This window comes from Trachypithecus francoisi, unplaced genomic scaffold (genome assembly GCF_009764315.1).
Source record: "Trachypithecus francoisi isolate TF-2019V2 unplaced genomic scaffold, Tfra_2.0 Lachesis_group12, whole genome shotgun sequence".
In the NCBI taxonomy this organism is placed as follows: Eukaryota; Metazoa; Chordata; class Mammalia; order Primates; family Cercopithecidae; genus Trachypithecus; species Trachypithecus francoisi.
This window is the reverse complement of record NW_022681457.1, coordinates 71,478,383-71,496,921: the sequence shown is the minus strand read 5'-3', so window position 1 is coordinate 71,496,921 and position 18,539 is coordinate 71,478,383. Positions and strand designations below refer to the sequence as shown.

The following is an 18,539-nucleotide window of genomic DNA, read 5'->3' as shown; positions in this document are numbered from 1 at the left end:
CCTGGGCTGGTGTGCAGTGGCACAATCTTGGCTCGCTGCAACCTCTGCCTCCCGGGTTCAAGTGATTCTCCTGCCTCTGCCTCCCCAGTAGCTAGGATTACAGGCGCCTGCCACCACCCTTGGCTAATTTTTCGTATTTTTATTAGAGACGGGGTTTCACTATGTTGGCCAGGCTGGTCTCAAACTCCTGACCTCATGATCCAACAGCTTCAGCCTCCCAAAATGCTGGCATTACAGGTGTGAGCCTCCGCGCCTGGCCAATTTTTGTATTTTTAGTGAAGACGGGGTTTCACCATGTTGGCCAGGCTGGCCTTGAACTCAGATGATCCACCCACCTCATCTTCCCAAAGTGGTGTGATTACAGGAGTGAGCCTCTGCACCTTGCCCGTCAGTTAATTTTAGAGCACGTTTTTTTTTTTGACATGGCATCTGTCACCCATGCTGGAGTGCAGTGATGCTATCTCAGCTCACTGCACTCTCTGCCTTCTGGGTTCGAGGGATTCTCCTGCCTCAAGGCTCCTGAGTAGCTGGGACTATAGATAGGCATGTGCTACCATGCCTGGCTAATTTTTGTATTTTTAGTAAAAACAGGGTTTTGCTATGTTGGCCAACCTGGTCTCAAACTCATGACCTCAAGTGACCCACCCACCTCGGCCTCCCAAAGTGCAGGAATTAACAGCTACCACGCTTGGCCAGCCTTTCTGTTTTGTAGAGGAGAAAGGCATTTTTTGCTTTACGATAGGGTTATGTCCCAATAAAACCCTTGTAAATTTAAAATATTCTAAGTCCAAAATGCATTTAATACATATAACCTACCAAATATAGGTTAGTCTGACCTACCTTAAATGTGCTCAGAATTCTTACATTAGCCTACAGTTGAATAAAATCATCTAACACAAAGCCCATTTCATTATAGTGTTGAATATCTCATGGAATTTATTGATACTGACGGTGAAAAACAGTGGTCATATGGGTACTCACTGTTAACATATACAGCTGAAAGCACGCTGGGCCTGAAGAATGTTTGAAGCATTGAACTAAAAGTTAATTGCTGGATGATGGAGAAGCTACATCAACAGGGTCACTAGTTGCCCTTCTAAACATTGGAGCCCACTGACACTTGTTGATGGTTTAGCAGGCATAGTGTTCAAGAAGATATCAAGTAGTATTTGTTCACCTTTGTGATCGTGTGGCTGACTGGGAGCTGCAGCTCACTCTGCTGACCAGCATTGAAAGAATATCATATTATATGTCACTAGCCCGGGAAGAGATCAAAACTCAAAATTTCAAGTATGGTTTCTACTTTATACCATTGTAATTCCAAAAATCATGAGTCTGTACATGACTTTATAGCCTCACCTTCCTGTCAGTTTCTTACATTTTCATAGGACCTTGAATGTATCACCATTTGAGGTTGTTAATAGTTTTGGGAGTAGACACATGATAATCAATGAATACATATTTGTTGAATGAATGACCATGTGATCACTGCTTGAAGTGTTCCAAATGTTGCGTTGAAATTGTCAATTTCTTGTTCAAATTCTTCAGCAAATGTTAACTCTAAAGGGACTAGAACTGTATCTTACCCATCTCTGTATTTTCAGTGGCTAGCACAGAACAGGTGATCAGTAAAGGATTAAGAGAACTTAATATTGGGGCCAGGTGTGGTGGCTCATGCCTATAATCCAGCTCTTGGGGAGGCTAAGGTGGGAGGATCTCTTGAGCCCAGGAGTTTCGAGACTAGCTTGGGCAACAAAGTGGGACTCTATAAAATGTACAAAAAATTAGCTGGGCATGGTTGGCATGGGCTTGTAGTTGCAGTCACTCAGGAGGCTGAGGTGGAAGGATCAACTGACTGGGAAAGTCAAAGCTGCACTCAGCTGTGATTGTGCCACTGCACTCCAGCCTAGGCGATAGTGAGACCCTGTTTCAAAAAAAAGAAAGAAAGAACTTAATGTTTTTCAAGATACAATATGTTCTCTCTGACTGTGGTTTCAGTATATGTGAATTCAGCCAACTTTGGATGGAAAATATTTTGGGGAAAAAACCTCCATCTGTACTGAACATGTCCAGACTTTTTTCTTGTCATTCTGTAAACAATACAGTATAAAGCATTTATACTGTATTAGTGCTTATAAGTAATTTAGAAATGATTTATAGTGTATGAGAATGTCTGCATAGGTTATATGCAAACATTACACCATTTTATATAAGGGGACTTGAGCATCTGTGGATGCTGGTCAGGGAGTTCTGGAACCAATCTCCTGCAGGTTTTGAGGGACAGCTGTATAACAGAAGAGACAACAGATTAAATTTTCCATTCAGTTAACGTTGGAATGAGGTGGTTTCATTACATATAAATCGTTATCAGAGTATGAAGGATGTTTCTTCACATACCCTCATCAAATGGAATATGTATGGCATGACCAGTTTTATGTTGAATTTTTGCAGATGTGTTCTAACAAAATTTGTTTGGGGTTTTGTTTGCTAGGAAGAGGCATCTCCCTACACTTTGGTCAACATCTGCCTGAATGTCCTGATTGCTAACCTGGAGAAACTGTGTTCTGAAAGACCTGATGGAACACTGTGCCTTCCAGAGCATTGGAGTTTCCCTCAGGAAGTAGCTGATCGATTTCTCAGGGTGATGACTTGGCAAGGTAGTGATAAGCCTTCTCTAAAGTCAACTCTTGCAGTACTTTACTATTTGAAAAGCACTTTCACACACAGTTCCTATTGTGATTCTCACAAAGTATTTCCATTTCATTTGTCTGGAAGTTGAGACTCACTCTTTCTGGGATTCCATGATGGAAATTGTCTTCTAGGCTAGCCCTGCTATTGACTTGGTTTTCCACTCTTCACTTACTAAGTTATCACTTACCCATCTGCTCTCTAGCTTTCTTTCTTTTTGAGATGGAGTTTCGCTCTTGTCACCAAGACTGGAGTATAGTGGCACAATCTTGGCTCACTGCAACCTCCACTTCCTGGGTTCAAGCGATTCTCCTGCCTCAGCCTCCCAAGTAGCTGGGATTACAGGCGCCCACCACCATGCCTGGCTGATTTTTGTATTTTTAATAGAGATGGGGTTTTACCACATTGGCCAGGCTGGTCTCGAACTCCGGACTTCAGGTGATCCGGCTGCCTTGGCCTCCCAAAGTCCTGGGATTACAGGTGTGAGTCACCATGCCCGGCCTGCTCTCTACCTTTTTCAAAATGCTCTTGCTATTGTCTTGTTTACCATTCTTTTCATTATAGTTATGAGTCTTACCTCCCATTGTAGCTGTGCTTAAAGAACTCCGCTAAAAAAAGAAAGGAAAAAAAGGACATTTTATTATTTATTTATTTATAACCTGGGATTACAGGTGTGAGCCATCACGTCCGGTGTGAGGCACCGTGCCTGGCCCATAATCAATTTTAGAACCTCGAAATTTCCATCACTTCAGAAAGAAACCTTGTGCCTGTTAGATTTTACTTCCTTTTTCCCACATCCCTCCAGCCCTAAGCAACCACTAGTCTACTTTTCATCTCTATGGATATTCCCACCAGCAGTGTCCAAGAGTGTCTCAACATTCTCACCAAGACTCATCTGACATTTTGATTATAGCCATCCTAGTGGATGTGAAATAGTATCTGTTGGGCTTTTAATTTGCATTTCCCTAATGACTAACGGTGTTGAGCAGCTTTTCATGTGCTTATTGGCCATTTATGTTTTGTTTTGTTTTGTTTTGAGATAGAGTCTCTGTTGCCCAGGCTGGAGTGCAGTGGCGTGATCTCGGCTCACCACAACCTCCTCCTCCCGAGCTCAAGTGATTCTGCTGCCTCAGACTGTAGGCGCTTGCCACCATGCCCAGCTAATTTTTGTATTTTTAGCAGAGATGGTGTTTCACTATGTTGGCCAGGCTGGTCTCGAACTCCTGACCTCGTGATCCACCGGCCTTGGCCTCCCAAAGTGCTGGGATTACAGGCGTGAACCACTGTGCCCGGCTTCTCTTTTTTTTTTTTGAGACAGTTTTGTTCTTGTTGCTCACGCTGTAGTGCAATGGCTTTCCAAAATGCTAGAATTACATGCATGAGCCACTGTGCCTGGCCTATATATTGTATATTACGTAATTGCTTTTTGGATGTTAAACCAACCTTGTATCCTTTGGACAAATCCCACTTGGTCATTTTTATGTGCTACTGCTTTTTTAGTTTTGTTTGTTTATTCTGCTTGATAATGTTTTTGTTTTTGTTTTGAGATGGGGTCTTGCTCTGGTGCCCAGGCTGGAGTATAGTGGCACTATCATAGCTCACTGCTGCCTTGACCTCCTCAGCTCAAGCAGTTTTCCCACCTCAGCCTCCCGAGAAAAACACAAGTTCGAACTGTACAGATCCACCCATACGCAAATCTTTTTCAATAAATATACTGCAGGGTTTTTTTTGGATATTTGCAACAATTTGAAAAAATTCGCAAACTTTGTAGCATAGAAATATCGAAAGGTAAGAAAAGGATTTGTCATGAATGTATAAAAATATACTGCAGCACTCTTCATAATAGCCAAGGTATGGAATCAATCTAAGTGTCTATCAGTGGAGGAATGTATGAAGAAAATGTGGAATATGCACACAGTAGAATACTATTCAGCCATAAAAAAAATAAAATCCTGTCATGTGCGGCAACATAAATGAACCTGAAGGACATTATGTTAAGTGAAGTAAGCCAGGCACAGAAAGATAAATACCACATGATCTCACTCATGGAATCTAAAGAAGTTGATCTCATAGAAGAAAAGAATAGAATAGTAGTTACCAGAGGCTGGGGAGAGGAGAAGAAAGGGGAAATAGGGAGAGATTACTCAACAAGTACAAAGTTAGAGTTAGATAGGAGGAATAAATTCCGGTGGCCTATTACACAGTAGGGTTTCTATGATTAACAATAATGTATTATATATTTCAAAATAGATAGGATTTTGAATGTTCCCACCACAAAGAAATGATAAATGGGTAAGGTCATGGATATACTAAATACCTTGATTTGATGATCACAATATATATACACATATAGAAATATCACACTATACCCCCAAATATGTACAATTATGTATCAAAAATAAAATACAAAAGAAATGAAAGAGGGAACACAACTACTAACCTTATAGAAATGAAATGGATTAGAAAGGAATACTGTGAACAAGTGTATGCCAATAAATTCGATAACTTTCACGAAAGGGACAAGTTTCTAGAATAACACAAACTAAAATTTTTACACATATCTTTATGGTAGCATAAAGGCTGAGGCAGGAGAATCACTTGAACTCAGGAGGCGGAGGTTGTGGTGAGCCAAGATCGCGCCACTGCACTCCAGCCTGGGCAACAGAGACTCTGTCTCAAAAAAAAAAAAGACACAAATGGCCAATAAGCACATGACAAGTTGCTCAACACCGTTAGTCATTAGGGAAATGCAAATTAAAAGCCCAACAGATACTATTTCACATCCACTAGGATGGCTATAATCAAAATGTCAGATGAGCCTTGGTGAGAATGTGGAGAAACTCTTGGACACTGCTGGCGGGAATGTAAAATAGCACAGCCACAAACAACAGTCTGGCCGTTCCTCAAAAAGATAATGAGTTACCATTTGATCCAGCAGTTTCACTCAGAGAAATGAAAACTTATATCCACATAGAAACTTTTTTTTTTTTTTTTTTGAGACCGAGTCTCGCTCTGTCGCCTGGGCTGGAGTGCAGTGGCCGGATCTCAGCTCACTGCAAGCTCCGCCTCCCGGGTTTACGCCATCCTCCTGCCTCAGCCTCCCAAGTAGCTGGGACTACAGGCGCCAGCCACCTCACCCGGCTAGCTTTTTTTTGTATTTTTTAGTAGAGACAGGGTTTCACCGTGTTAGCCAGGATGGTCTCAAACTCCTGACCTCGTGATCCGCCCGTCTCGGCCTCCCAAAGTGCTGGGATTACAGGCTTGAGCCACCGCGCCCAGCCTCCACATAGAAACTTTTACACATTCCTGCAGATTCATATGGGGCAGAGAAAGTTTAGAATACATTTTTTTTAAGTTTAAAAACAAAATTTGTACACATATCTTTATGGTACCATATTATTCATAATAGCCCAAAAGTGAAAACAACACAAATGTCCATCAACCGAAAAACAGATAAATACAATGTGGTATGTCCATACAGTAGAATATGCTACTATAAAAAGGAACGAGTACAGATATACATGTTGCACAATGTGAGCCTTAAAAATGTGCTAAATGAAAAAGGTTTGGCACACAAGACCACATATTGGATGATTTAATTTATATTAAATGTTCAGAATAGGCAAATCCATAGAGATGGAAGATAGACTAGTGGTTGCTTAGGGCTGGAGGGATGTGAGAAAAAGGAAGTAAAATCTAACGGGCACAAGGTTTCTTTCTGAGGTGATGGAAATTTTGAGGTTCTGAAATTGATTATGGGCCAGGCACGGTGCCTCATGCCTGTAATTCCACCACTTTGGGAGGCTGAGGCAGGCAGTTCATTTGAGGTCAGGAGTTTGAGACCAACCTGGCCAACATGGTGAAACCCCATCTGTACTAAAAATACAAAAACTACAGCTGGACGTGGTGGCTCACCCCTGTAATCCCAGATTATAAAACTGATGATTTGTTGTATAAAGTTTCTTGCAATAGGTATTTTGTCATATAAGTGCTATGATTTTGATGTGTTCCTCCGATCCCTGTATATCTTGTCACTTGAACGTTGGAGGTAGATGCTTGATCAAGTTCATGTCGGTTTTTTATTTTTTTTTAACTCTTGGTGTGGTGCTATGTGCTTTCTTCAGGAAGTTGATAAGATTGGTTTGTTTTTGTGATTGCAGTGGCCATAGATGGATGATCATTGCCTAGATCCGTTAAATTATCAGGAGTGGCTGGGCACAGTGGTTCATGCCTGTAATCCCAGGAGAATCGCTTGAAGCTGGGAGACAGAGATTGCCTGGGCAACAAGAGTGAAAAAAAAAAAAATTGTCAGAGTTTCTTGTTGGTTTGACTTTTAGTGGTCATTACTCTCCTTCACCTTTCTGGTTTAGTGTAGTGTTCTGTTTTGTTTTTTTTCTTGTATCCTGGATTACTCTTCCACAATTTCCTTCCGTTCTTCTATCTGCACCTTAAGTATTTTGTGCTTCTTAAGGACCTGTCTTGGATACTTTTCTCACTCTGAACACTCCTTATGTGATTTTCCTTGGTTTATTTTACCTCCTCTACTGTCATTCCCCAGAGTTCCCAGCCCTTTATCCTAAACTCCTGAATCATGTTACCAATTGATCCCTTGGTGTCCTGCACTTTTCTCTGGGCAGCCGAGTCATCATATTTTCCTGATTTTCTTCCTACCTCATTGAATGGTGCTGCTTTTATTTTTTTATTTTTTATTTTTTTGAGACAGAGTTTTGCTCTTGTTGCTCAGGCTGGAGTGCCGTGGTGCGATCTTAACTCACTGCCATGACTTAGCTCACTGCAACCTCTGCCTCCCAAGTTAAAGCATTTCTCCTGCCCCAGCCTCCTGCTGGGATTATAGGGACCTGCCACCACGCCTTGCCAACTTTTTATATTTTTATTTAAAATGGGTTTCACCATGTTGGCTAGGCTGGTCTCGAACTCCTGATCTCAAACTCCTGACCTCAGGTAATCTGCCTGCCTCAGCCTCCCAAAGTGCTTCAATTACAGGTGTGAGCCACCGCATCCAGCCTATTTTATTTTTTTTGAGACAGGGTCTCACTCTGTCACCCAGGCTGGACTGCAGTGGTGTGATCATGGTTTGCTATAACTTCAAATTCCTGGGCCCAAGTGATCCTCCTGTCTCAGCCTCCTGAGTAACTGGGACTACAGGTGTGCACTACCATGCCTGGCTAATGCAACATTTTTTTTTGTAGAGACAGCGTGTCCCCATGTTGCCCAGGCGCCTGGGCTCAAGCAGTCCACATGCCTGGGACTCCCAAAGTGCTGGGATTACAAGCATAAGCCACTGTGCACAGCCTAAATTTTTCTTTTTTCTTTTTTCTTTTTCTTTTTTTTTGGTTAGCAACAGTCTTAGTCTGTGTCCCCCAGGCTGGAGTGCAGTGGCACCTACTCGGCTCACTGTTCCGCCTCCCTCCCAGGTTCAAGCAATTCTCGTGCCTCAGCAACGAGTAGCTGGGACTACAGGCATGTGCCACCACGCCTGGCTAACTTTTGTATTTTTAGTAGAGAACGGGGTTTTACCATGTTCAATCGATCCGCCCGCCTCAGCCTTCCAAAGTGTTGGGATTAGAGGCATGAGCCATTGTGCCTGGCCCTAAATTCTTTACTCTGTCACAAAATTGGTGTTTCTAAAAATGTAATTATAACCCTTTTTTTTGTTTTTCAAAGAAGCTACATCAAAATGCGATGACCAGCCAGGTGCAGTGGCTCACTCCTGTAATCCCAGCACTTTGGGAGGCCGAGGTGGGTGGATCACCTGAGGTCAGGAGTTTGAGACCAGCCTGGCCAACATGGTGAAACCCGGTCTCTACTAACAATACAAAAATTAGCCGGGCGTGGTGGCAGGTGCCTGTAATCCCAGCTACTGGGGAGGTTGAGGCAGGAGAATCACTTGAACCTAGGAGGCGGAGATTGCAGTGAGCTGAGATTACGCCACTGTACTCCTGCCTGGGTGACAAGAGCGAAACTCAGTCTCAAAAAAAAAAAAAAATGTGATGACTATTCATTTTATGGTTAAAAAGTCTTCAATTGTTCCTCATTGTCCGTAGGATAAAAGTCTGAATTTCCTAGCTTTGTGGACAGGACTTTTACCATCCTTTTCATCCTTGCTTCCAGCCATGCCCCCTAACAGGCACTATGTCCCAGTAGTGTTGTTCTACATTTTGAGTGATTTGCTGCTCTATGTCTTCTATTTCTTTGACATACTCACCTATTCAAGTTTCAGTTTCCTCAGCTACATAATAGTAGTAATAATAATTCCTGTATAGTATTAATGCAAAGAGTACATGAGATAATAATCTTATTAAAGGAGTTTAGAACAATGCTAGCACAGAGCAGTAAATGTTGTCATTATTGTTATTATTAGCATCTGTCTTCTTTGCCACATTTTATCCTGGAAAGACATGAGATCTAGTCGTCATTATAAGTTGGTTCTGGTTCTTTTATAGGCAAGCTGACTGACAGAACAGCAAGCATTTTCCGAAGCAACCAAATGAAACTGAAGCTGGTCAATATCCAAAAAGCTAAAATCTCTACAGCTGCATTCATAAAAGCCTTCTGCCATCATAAGCTCATTGAACTGAATGCTACTGCAGTGCATGCTGACCTCCCAGTTCCAGACATCATAAGTGGACTCTGCAGCAATAGCTGGATCCAGCAAAACCTCCGGTGTCTCCTGTTAGACTCAACAAGCATCCCTCAAAATTCAAGATTACTGTTCTTTAGTCAGCTCACTGGTCTTCGCATTTTAAGTGTTTTTAATGTTTGTTTTCATACTGAAGACCTGGCTAATGTTTCTCAGTTACCAAGACTGGAAAGCTTAGATATCTCTAATACTCTGGTCACTGATATTTCTGCACTGCTTACCTGTAAGGATCGATTGAAGTCTCTTACAATGCACTATCTAAAATGCCTGACCATGACCAAACCACAAATTCTTGCAGTCATTAGAGGACTTACATGTCTGCTTCACCTTGATATTTCTGATCACAGGCAACTCAAATCAGACCTAGCTTTTCATTTGCTACAGCAGAAGGACATCCTGCCCAATGTTGTGTCATTGGATATTTCTGGGGGCAATGGCATCACTGATGAAGCGGTAGAACTATTTATACAACAGCGGCCTGCCATGCAATTTGTGGGACTATTGGCCACGGATGCTGGCTCTTCTGACTTCTTTACTACAAAGCAAGGCTTGAGGGTTTGTTCTTATCTAAATAAGTTTTGTTTCATTTGTTTAGAATATTATTAAACTTGTGCTATAGACCAGAATGTTTACCAGTCATTAGGGTTATGGAGACAGATAAAAAAAATCCTTAAACAGCTTATTTAATAATTAACGATTATTGTGCACCTACTATGTGGTAGGTTGTGAGAATATTATTATTTTTTGAGATGGAGTTTTGCTCTTTTTTTTTTTTGAGACGGAGTCTCGCTCTGTCACCCAGGCTGGAGTGCTGTGGCCGGATCTCAGCTCACTGCAAGCTCCGCCTCCCGGGTTCATGCCATTCTCCTGCCTCAGCCTCCCAGGGAGCTGGGACTACAGGCGCCGCCACCTCGCCCGGCTAGTTTTTTGTAGTTTTTTTAGTAGAGACGGGGTTTCACCATGTTAGCCAGGATGGTCTTGATCTCCTGACCTCGTGATCCGCCCATCTCGGCCTCCCAAAGTGCTGGGATTACAGGCTTGAGCCACCGCGCCCGGCGGAGTTTTGCTCTTGTTGCCCAGGCTGGAGTGCAATGGTGCGATCTCGGCTCACTGCAACCTCTGCCTTCTGGGTTCAAGTGATTCTCCTGCCTCAGCCTCCCGAGTAGCTGGGATTACAGGCATGTGCCGTCACACCTGGGTAGTTTTGTATTTTTGGAAGAGATGGGGTTTCACCTCATGGTCCGCCTGTCTCGGCCTCCCAAAGTGCTGGGATTATCGGCGTGAGCCACCTTTATCTGTTTGTCTATCTGCACCAATACTATATATATATATATATGTATATATATATGTATGTGTATATATATGTGTGTGTGTGTGTGTGTATATATATATATTTTTTTTTTGAGACAGAATCTCGGTCTGTCACCCAGGCTGGAGTGCAGTGGTGTGATCTCTGCTCACTGCAACCTCCACCTCCTGGGTTCAAGTGATTCTCCTAGCTCAGCCTCCTGAGTAAGTGGGACTGTAGGTATGCACCACCACGCCCAGCTAATTTTTGTACTTATTAGTAGAGATGAGGATTCACCATGTTGGCCAGGCTAGTCTTGAACTCCTGACCTCAGGTGATCTGCCCGCCTTGGCCTCCCAAAGTGTTGGGATTACAGGCCCGAGCCATCACGCCCGGCCTACTGTCTTGATTACTCTAACTTTTTTTTTTTTTTTTTTTTTGAGACGGAGTCTCGCTCTGTCGCCCAGGCTGGAGTGCAGTGGCCAGATCTCAGCTCACTGCAAGCTCCGCCTCCCGGGTTTAGGCCATTCTCCTGCCTCAGCCTCCCAAGTAGCTGGGACTACAGGCGCCCGCCACCTCACCTGGCTAGTTTTTTGTATTTTTTTAGTAGAGACAGGGTTTCACCATGTTAGCCAGGATGGTCTCGATCTCCTGACCTCGTGATCCGTCCGTCTCGGCCTCCCAAAGTGCTGGGATTACAGGCTTGAGCCACCACGCCCGGCCGATTACTCTAACTTTATATGAAGTCTTGAAATTAGGTAATGTGACTTCTTCAACTATGTTATTCTGTTTCATAACTGTTTTGGTTATTCTAGGTTCTTTGTATTTCCATATGAATCATAAAAACAACTTGTCAATATCTACAAAAAGGACTACTGATATTTTAGTTGGGATTGCATTGAATCTATAGGTCAGTTTGAGGAAAATTGCCATTTAATAATGATGAGTCTCCTGTTGTTTTGAAAAATAGAGGTGAGGTCTCACTCCGTTGCCCAGGCTGATCTCATAGTCCTGGGCTCAAGCAGCCCTTATGCCTCAGACTCCCGAAGTGTTGGGGTTACAGGCATTAGCCACCATACCATGCCTGGCACTAGTCTTCTGATTCTTGAACCCAGTATATCTCTGCATTTATTTAGATCTTTAATTTCTCTCAGCATATTTTGTCATGTAGCTGGGATTACAGGCACCTGCCACCATGCCTGGCTAATTTTTGTAATTTTAGTAGAGACGGGGTTTTACCATATTGTTCAGGCTAGTCTCTACCTCCTGACCTCAGGTGAGCCACCTGCCTTAGCCTCCCAAAGTGTTGGAATTACAGGCGTGAGCCACTCCACCTGGCCAACACCTGGAACATTTAATTGAACATCTGTTATTATTGTCTCAAACACTGGATGCCCCAAAAACCCTGTGCTTAAAAATGAATGGTGAAACCTATTTGGTAACGTCTTTATTTTCAGGTTGCTGGAGGAGCCAGTATGAGTCAGATTTCAGAAGCTCTGAGCCGATACAGGAACAGATCATGTTTTATGAAGGAAGCCCTCTGCAGGCTATTCACAGAGACGTTTTCAATGGAGGTAACCATGCCTGCTATTTTAAAGGTAATTGAAGAAAGACAATTTTTATTATTACTTCTTAACTTGGTCCAATTAATAATTATTAACGAACCACACTGAATATAATAAATTATATGCTTTATTCTGTAGTGAGTCAAGTGCTCTCATAGAGCAAAGAAACGAATGTTAAGCTTAGCCAACAAAGTGTCTTTTGCTTTGAGCATCTGGATTTATGTGGAATAAATTTGAATCAAAACAGTTAAAATTTGGTCTAAGTAAGGGACTAATAGGATCACATGGCTTTCTGAAAGAAAATAAGCACAGAACAAAATAAAAATAATTAAAGGGTGGCCAAATCTACCACTTAAAGTGTTTTGTGAATAACATAAAGTTGCCTTTATTGATATAGCCAAACTTAGCTTTGGTTTAGGGAAGGATGCGTTTTATTGTACATGTAACTACAAGTATTAAGTGGCTTGGGAAAGAAAACTGCAGTTATTTATTTTTCTTTTATATATGTGTTTATTTGAAACATAGTTGTTTTTAGTGAAACATGACAATGAAAGGTCTTAAGAAAAATCTTGTCTTTTATTATTTATAATTTTTTGCAATTCCTTAAAAATATGGATATTTTCCCAGCACTTTGAGAGGCCAAACCGGGTAGATCACAAGGTCAAGAGATTGAGACCGTCCTGGCCAACATGGTGAAACCCCATCTCTACTAAATACAATACAAAAATTAGCTGGGCATGGTGGTGCGCTCCTGTAGTCCCAGCTACTTGGGAGACTGAGGCAGGAGAATCACTTGAGGTTGCAGTGAGCCGAGATCATGCCACTGCACTCCCTCCTGGTGACAGAGTGAGACTCAAAAAAAACAAAAAAAGATATTTTTACAGCATGGGAGATTAATTTTTTTTTTTTTTTTTTTTTTTTTTTGAGACGGAGTCTAGCTCTGTCGCCCAGGCTGGAGTGCTGTGGCCGGATCTCGGCTCACTGCAAGCTCCGCCTCCCGGGTTCACGCCATTCTCCTGCCTCAGCCTCCCGAGCAGCTGGGACTACAGGCGCCCACCACCTCGCCCGCCTAGTTTTTTGTATTTTTTAGTAGAGACGGGGTTTCACCGTGTTAGCCAGGATGGTCTCGATCTCCTGACCTCGTGATCCACCCGACTCGGCCTCCCAAAGTGCTGGGATTACAGGCTTGAGCCACCGCGCCCGGCCGGGAGATTAATTTTATTTACAGCTCAAAAGCAATGATGTATAAAGAAAAACTCTGGGTCAGCTGTGGTGGCTTATACCTGTAATCCCACCACTTTGGTTGGGAGGCCCAGATGGGAGGATTTCCTGAGGCGAGGAGTTCAAGACCATCCTGATCAACATTAGTAAGACCCTGTCTCTACAAAAATTTAGAGAAAAAAAAAAAAAAAAAAAAGCTCTGACTGGGCGCCATGGCTCACACCTGTAATCCCAGCACTTTTTGGGAGGCTGAGGTGGGCAGATCACCTGAGGTCAGGAGTTCGAGACCAGCCTGGCCAACATGGTGGAACCCCGTCTCTACCAAAAATACAAAAATCAGCCAGGCTTGGTGGCAGGTGCCTGTAATCCCAGCTACTGGGGAGGCTAGGTCAGGAGAATCACTTGAACTTGGGAGACGGAGTTTGCAGTGAGCCGAGATGATGCCACTGCACTCCAGATTGGGTGACAGAGTGAGACTCTGTCTCAAAAAAAAAAAAAATTAGCTGGGCATGGTTGCACATGCCTATAGTCCCAGCTACTTGGGTGACTGAGATTGGAGGACTATGTGAGCCGAGGAGTTTGAGGCTGCTACAGTAAGCTATGATGGTGCCACTATACTCCAGCCTGGGTAACAGAGCAAGATCCCAACTCGAAAAAATAAAATAAATAAAAAATTCTGGGCCTTTTTTTCCATCTGTAAGGAAGAGATTGAATTAAATGTTCTTCTGTTTTTGTTTGTTTGTTTTTGTTGTTGTTCTTTGAGACAGGGTCTCACTCTGTTGCCCAGGCTGGAGTGCAGTGGCATGATATGATCTCAGCTAACTGCAGTCTTGACCTCCTGGGCTCAAGTGATCCTCCTGCCTCATCCTCCTGAGTAGCTGGGACTATAGGCGTGCCCCACCATGCCTGGCTATTTTTTTGTTTTTTCTATAAATATGATGTCTTACTATGTTGCCTAGGCTGAATTTAGATTTTCTAAATTTCTTTTCATACTAAGATTCTGTAATTTTTGTGAAAATCACATTTCTTTTGGTTTCTGGATTTCTAAATTGCAGATGATGGCAATCTAATGAAACTGAAAAATCAATTTAGCAATATACAAAAAAATGTCATTTTCCATAGCAGAAGTATATCCCAGGTCTGTCTCTAGTAGAGGAAACAGATCACAGTGTCCCTGAATGGCAGAGCAGGTGGGGTCTAAGCTTGGAACAATGCCCTCATTTTACATTTGTGTTCTAGGTCTTCCACAGTATAGCTTCAAGTTGCCTAATGTTTTGTTGTACCATGTTTCAAATTCTTCTCCTCTGTTGGTGGATTTATCCCATCCTTTTTTTCCACTTTGTTTTTCTTTATCACGCTTCTTTCCCCTGTGAATACCCTGTCCATTCTGCCCCACATTTATCTCCTCCTGTGTAAATCCTGAGACTCTGCCTAAATGTGCTCTCTCAGTGAGTTCTTTCGATTCTCTCCCAGAAATGACCACTCTCTCCATAATTACTGTCCTCAGACATCACTTCATTGATGCGTCTTTTATGGTGCTTTTCTTCCATTTTATTTTTTTGGCATTTCTCACAAGTGTTATTACTCTCACAAGGCTTTATGCTAATGAGTGGCTCTCATTCATGTTTGTGTCCCCTGCAGCGCCTGTCACAGTAGCTTGTATGGAGTGAGGCTCAATAAATGATTTTGAGTTAATTTCACAGATAAAGAAACAGAGGTCTAGAGAAAGGAAGTGACTTGGCCAAAGTCGCACAGATAGTGACTCCATTTCGATTAGAAGGCTTTGCTGTAATACTCTGATGTACTAAAGAATAAATGCTTGGAATAGGGAAAATCTGTTCTTGTCCCAATAAACGAAGATTTCTGCCAACCAAAACATGGACAAGACAGCATAGAGAATATTAGTGGCATCATATGCACTAAAAACAAGTTCATCTTCAGCTTGTGGCTATAGGAATGAGGAATCACCCGTTGGATTTGCCAGTGCAGTTCACAGCCAGTGCTTGCGCTCTCAACCTAACACGCCAGGGCCTGGCCAAGGGGATGCCTGTTCGCCTGTTGTCAGATGTCACCTGTCTACTTTTCAAGGCTCTGAAAAATTTCCCCCATTACCAGCAGGTAATTTCAATTGAATATTTGTTTGTGCTTTTTTTGTTGTTGTTGATACACAGTCTCAGCTCTGTTGCCCAGGCCAGAGTGCAGTGGCACTGTTTGTTTTTGGGTTTTTTTGTTTGTTTGTTTTAAAGACAGAGTCTCTCTTTGTCGCCCAGGCCGGAGTGCGGTGGTATGATCTCGGTTCACTGTGACCTCTGTCTCCCGGATTCAAGCAATTCTCCTGCCTCAGCCTCCTTAGTAGCTGGGATTACAGGCATGCACCGCCACGCCCAGCTAACTTTTGTATTTTCAGTAGAGATGGCTTTCACCATGTTGGTCAGGCTGGTCTCAAACTCCTGACCTCATGAGCCACCGTGTGTGGCAGACAATTTGTATTTTTTAACTTTAGGATAAATATGTGAAAAATATATTATTTAGTTCTGGTTTTTCGTCCTATTAGAGAAAGAGAATAGATAAAAGAATTGTGTTTCTTATAGAAAAAATAGGAAATATAGATAAGCAGTGAGGTTAAAATTTTCTTTATTACTTTCTTTTTTTTTTTTTTTTTTGAGAGATTTTCACTCTCGTTGCCCAGGCTGGAGTGCAGTGGTGTGATCTCGGCTCACTGCAACCTCTGCCTCCTGGGTTCAAGCGATTCTGCCTCAGCCTCCCAAGTAGCTGGGCCTACATGTGCATGCCACCACAGCTGGCTAATTCTTTTTTTTTTTTTTTTTTTTGGGACAGTCTTGCTATGTCACCCAGGCTGGAGTGCCGTGGCGTGATCTTGGCTCACTGCAAGCTCCACTTCCCAGGTTCACGCCATTCTGCTGCCTCAGCCTCCCCAGCAGCTGGGACTATAGGCACCTGCCACCACACCTGGTTAATTTTTTTTTTTTTTTTTTTGTATTTTTAGTAGAGATGGGGTTTCACCGTGTTAGCCAGGATGGTCTCGATCTTCTGGCCTCGTGATCTGCCCACCTCGGCCTCCCAAAGTGCTGAGATTACAGGTGTGAGCCACCACACCCAGCCAGTTAATTCTTTTGTATTTTTAGTAGAGACGGGGTTTCACCATGTTGGTCAGCTGGTCTCAAACTGCAGACCTCAGGATTAGAGGTGTGAGCCATTGCTCCCGACCTGAGGTTAATATTTTAAAAATCTCTCATAAACCCACTGCCCAGAAACATCTATCAACACTTTATTGTTTAGACCTTTACCTCACCCCACACATGAAAATTAAGCTGAATTGATTCATACATCTAAATATAAAAGCAAGGCTGGGCTTAGTGGCTCATTCCTATAATCCTAGCACTTTGGGAGACCAAGAGGGCAGGCTCACTTGAGGCTAGGAGTTTATGATCAGCCTGGGCAACATAGTGAGACCCAGTCTTTACTAAAAATAAAAAATAAAAATTGGCTGAGCATGGTGGCAAGCATCTGTAGTCCTTGCTACTTGGGAGACGGAGGTAGGAGGATTACTTGGAGTTGGAGGCTGCAGTGAGCTTTGATCTGAGCCACTACACTCTAGCCTGGGCAACAAAGCAAGACCCTGTCTAACAAAAACCCTGTCTAAACAAGACCCTGTGCCTGGCCTACAAAAACAAACAAACAAAAAAGAAAAGAATAAAACTTTAACAAACATAAGAGAAAACATTTGTGACCTTGGGGTAAGTAAAGATATCTTAGGATATGAAAAGCATACATTATAAAAGACAAAAATGAAAGTTCATCAAAATTAAAAGCTGTTCTTTCTCACACACACACACATGTGTATACACACACCTTTTTTGTGTGTGTGTGTGTGTGTGAGTCTCGCTCTGTTGCCTAGGCTGGAGTGCAGTGGTGCGATCTTGGCTCACTGCAATCTCCGTCTCCTGGGTTCATGCCATTCTCCTGCCTCAGCCTCCTGAGTAGCTGGGACTACAGGTGCCTGCCACCATGCCCAGCTAATTTTTTTTTTTGTATTTTTAGTAGAGACAGGATTTCACTGTGTTAGCCAAGATGGTCTCGATCTCCTGACCTCGTGATCTGCCCGCCTTGGCCTTCCAAAGTGCTGGGATTACAGTCGTGAGCCACCGTGCCTGGCCTACACACATTTTCATTTTTATTATTTTTTTTGAGATGAAGTCTCACTCTGTTGCCCAGGCTAGAGTGCAATGGCATGATCTTGGCTCACTGCAACCTCTGCCTCCTGCCTCAGCCTCTCGAGTAGCTGGGATTACAGGTGCACGCCACCATGCCTGGCTGATTTTATATTTTCAGTCTAGATGCGGTTTCACCATGTTGGCCAGGCTGGTTTCGAACTGCTGACCTCAGGTGATCCACCTACCTTGGCCTCCCAAAGTGCTGGGATTACAGGAGTGAGCCACCGTGCCCAGCCCCCACCCCCCAACACACATTTTTAAAATGAAAAGGTAGATGATGGACTGGGAAACATGTTCATTTTATATATATGAGAATCAACTTCATTCAGAGTATCTAAAGAACTCAGCTTGTTAATGCAGTACAAATAAACCAGTTATAAAAATGATCAAAGGATTTGAACAGTTTGGTAGTTTCTTTAGAAGTTAAATATACACTTTATAAACTACCTAGTCATTCCACTCCTAGGTATTTATTGAAGATAAATGAAAGCATGTATCCATATAAAGATATTTACATGAATGTTCATGGTACCTTTATTTATTGCCAAAAACTTGAAACGTACCAAATGTCCAGCAACAGGTGAATAGATACATTATAACAAATCTATTTAGGGAAACACTGGTTGGCACACAAAGAGATGAAGTACTGATATCTGCAGTGTAGATGACACTCAAAAATGTTATATGCTGAGCAAAACAGGCCAAACTCAAAAGAGCAGAACCACATGATTCCATTTGTATAACACCTTAAAAAAACTAATCTATAATGACTGCAATTTTCCAAGGATAGGGTTACAGGGTTGAGATTGACTGGAAGAGGGGACAGTGGAACTCTCTGGGGTGATAGAAGTATTATATCTTGATTGTAGCAGTGGCCACAC

The 18,539-nt window shown here is 42.7% G+C and overlaps 1 protein-coding gene across 1 annotated transcript in view; it reads left to right on the top strand.

Moving 5' to 3' along the window:
• The window catches only part of ZYG11A (zyg-11 family member A, cell cycle regulator), a 57,040-nt gene that overhangs the window by 9,186 nt on the left and 29,315 nt on the right, over positions 1–18,539 (top strand). The window contains exons 2-5 of the mRNA XM_033228869.1: positions 2,492–2,657; positions 9,153–9,904; positions 12,095–12,235; positions 15,365–15,541. Coding sequence (XP_033084760.1) covers positions 2,492–2,657; positions 9,153–9,904; positions 12,095–12,235; positions 15,365–15,541 — 1,236 coding nt within the window. The remainder of the gene's footprint in view (positions 1–2,491; positions 2,658–9,152; positions 9,905–12,094; positions 12,236–15,364; positions 15,542–18,539) is intronic.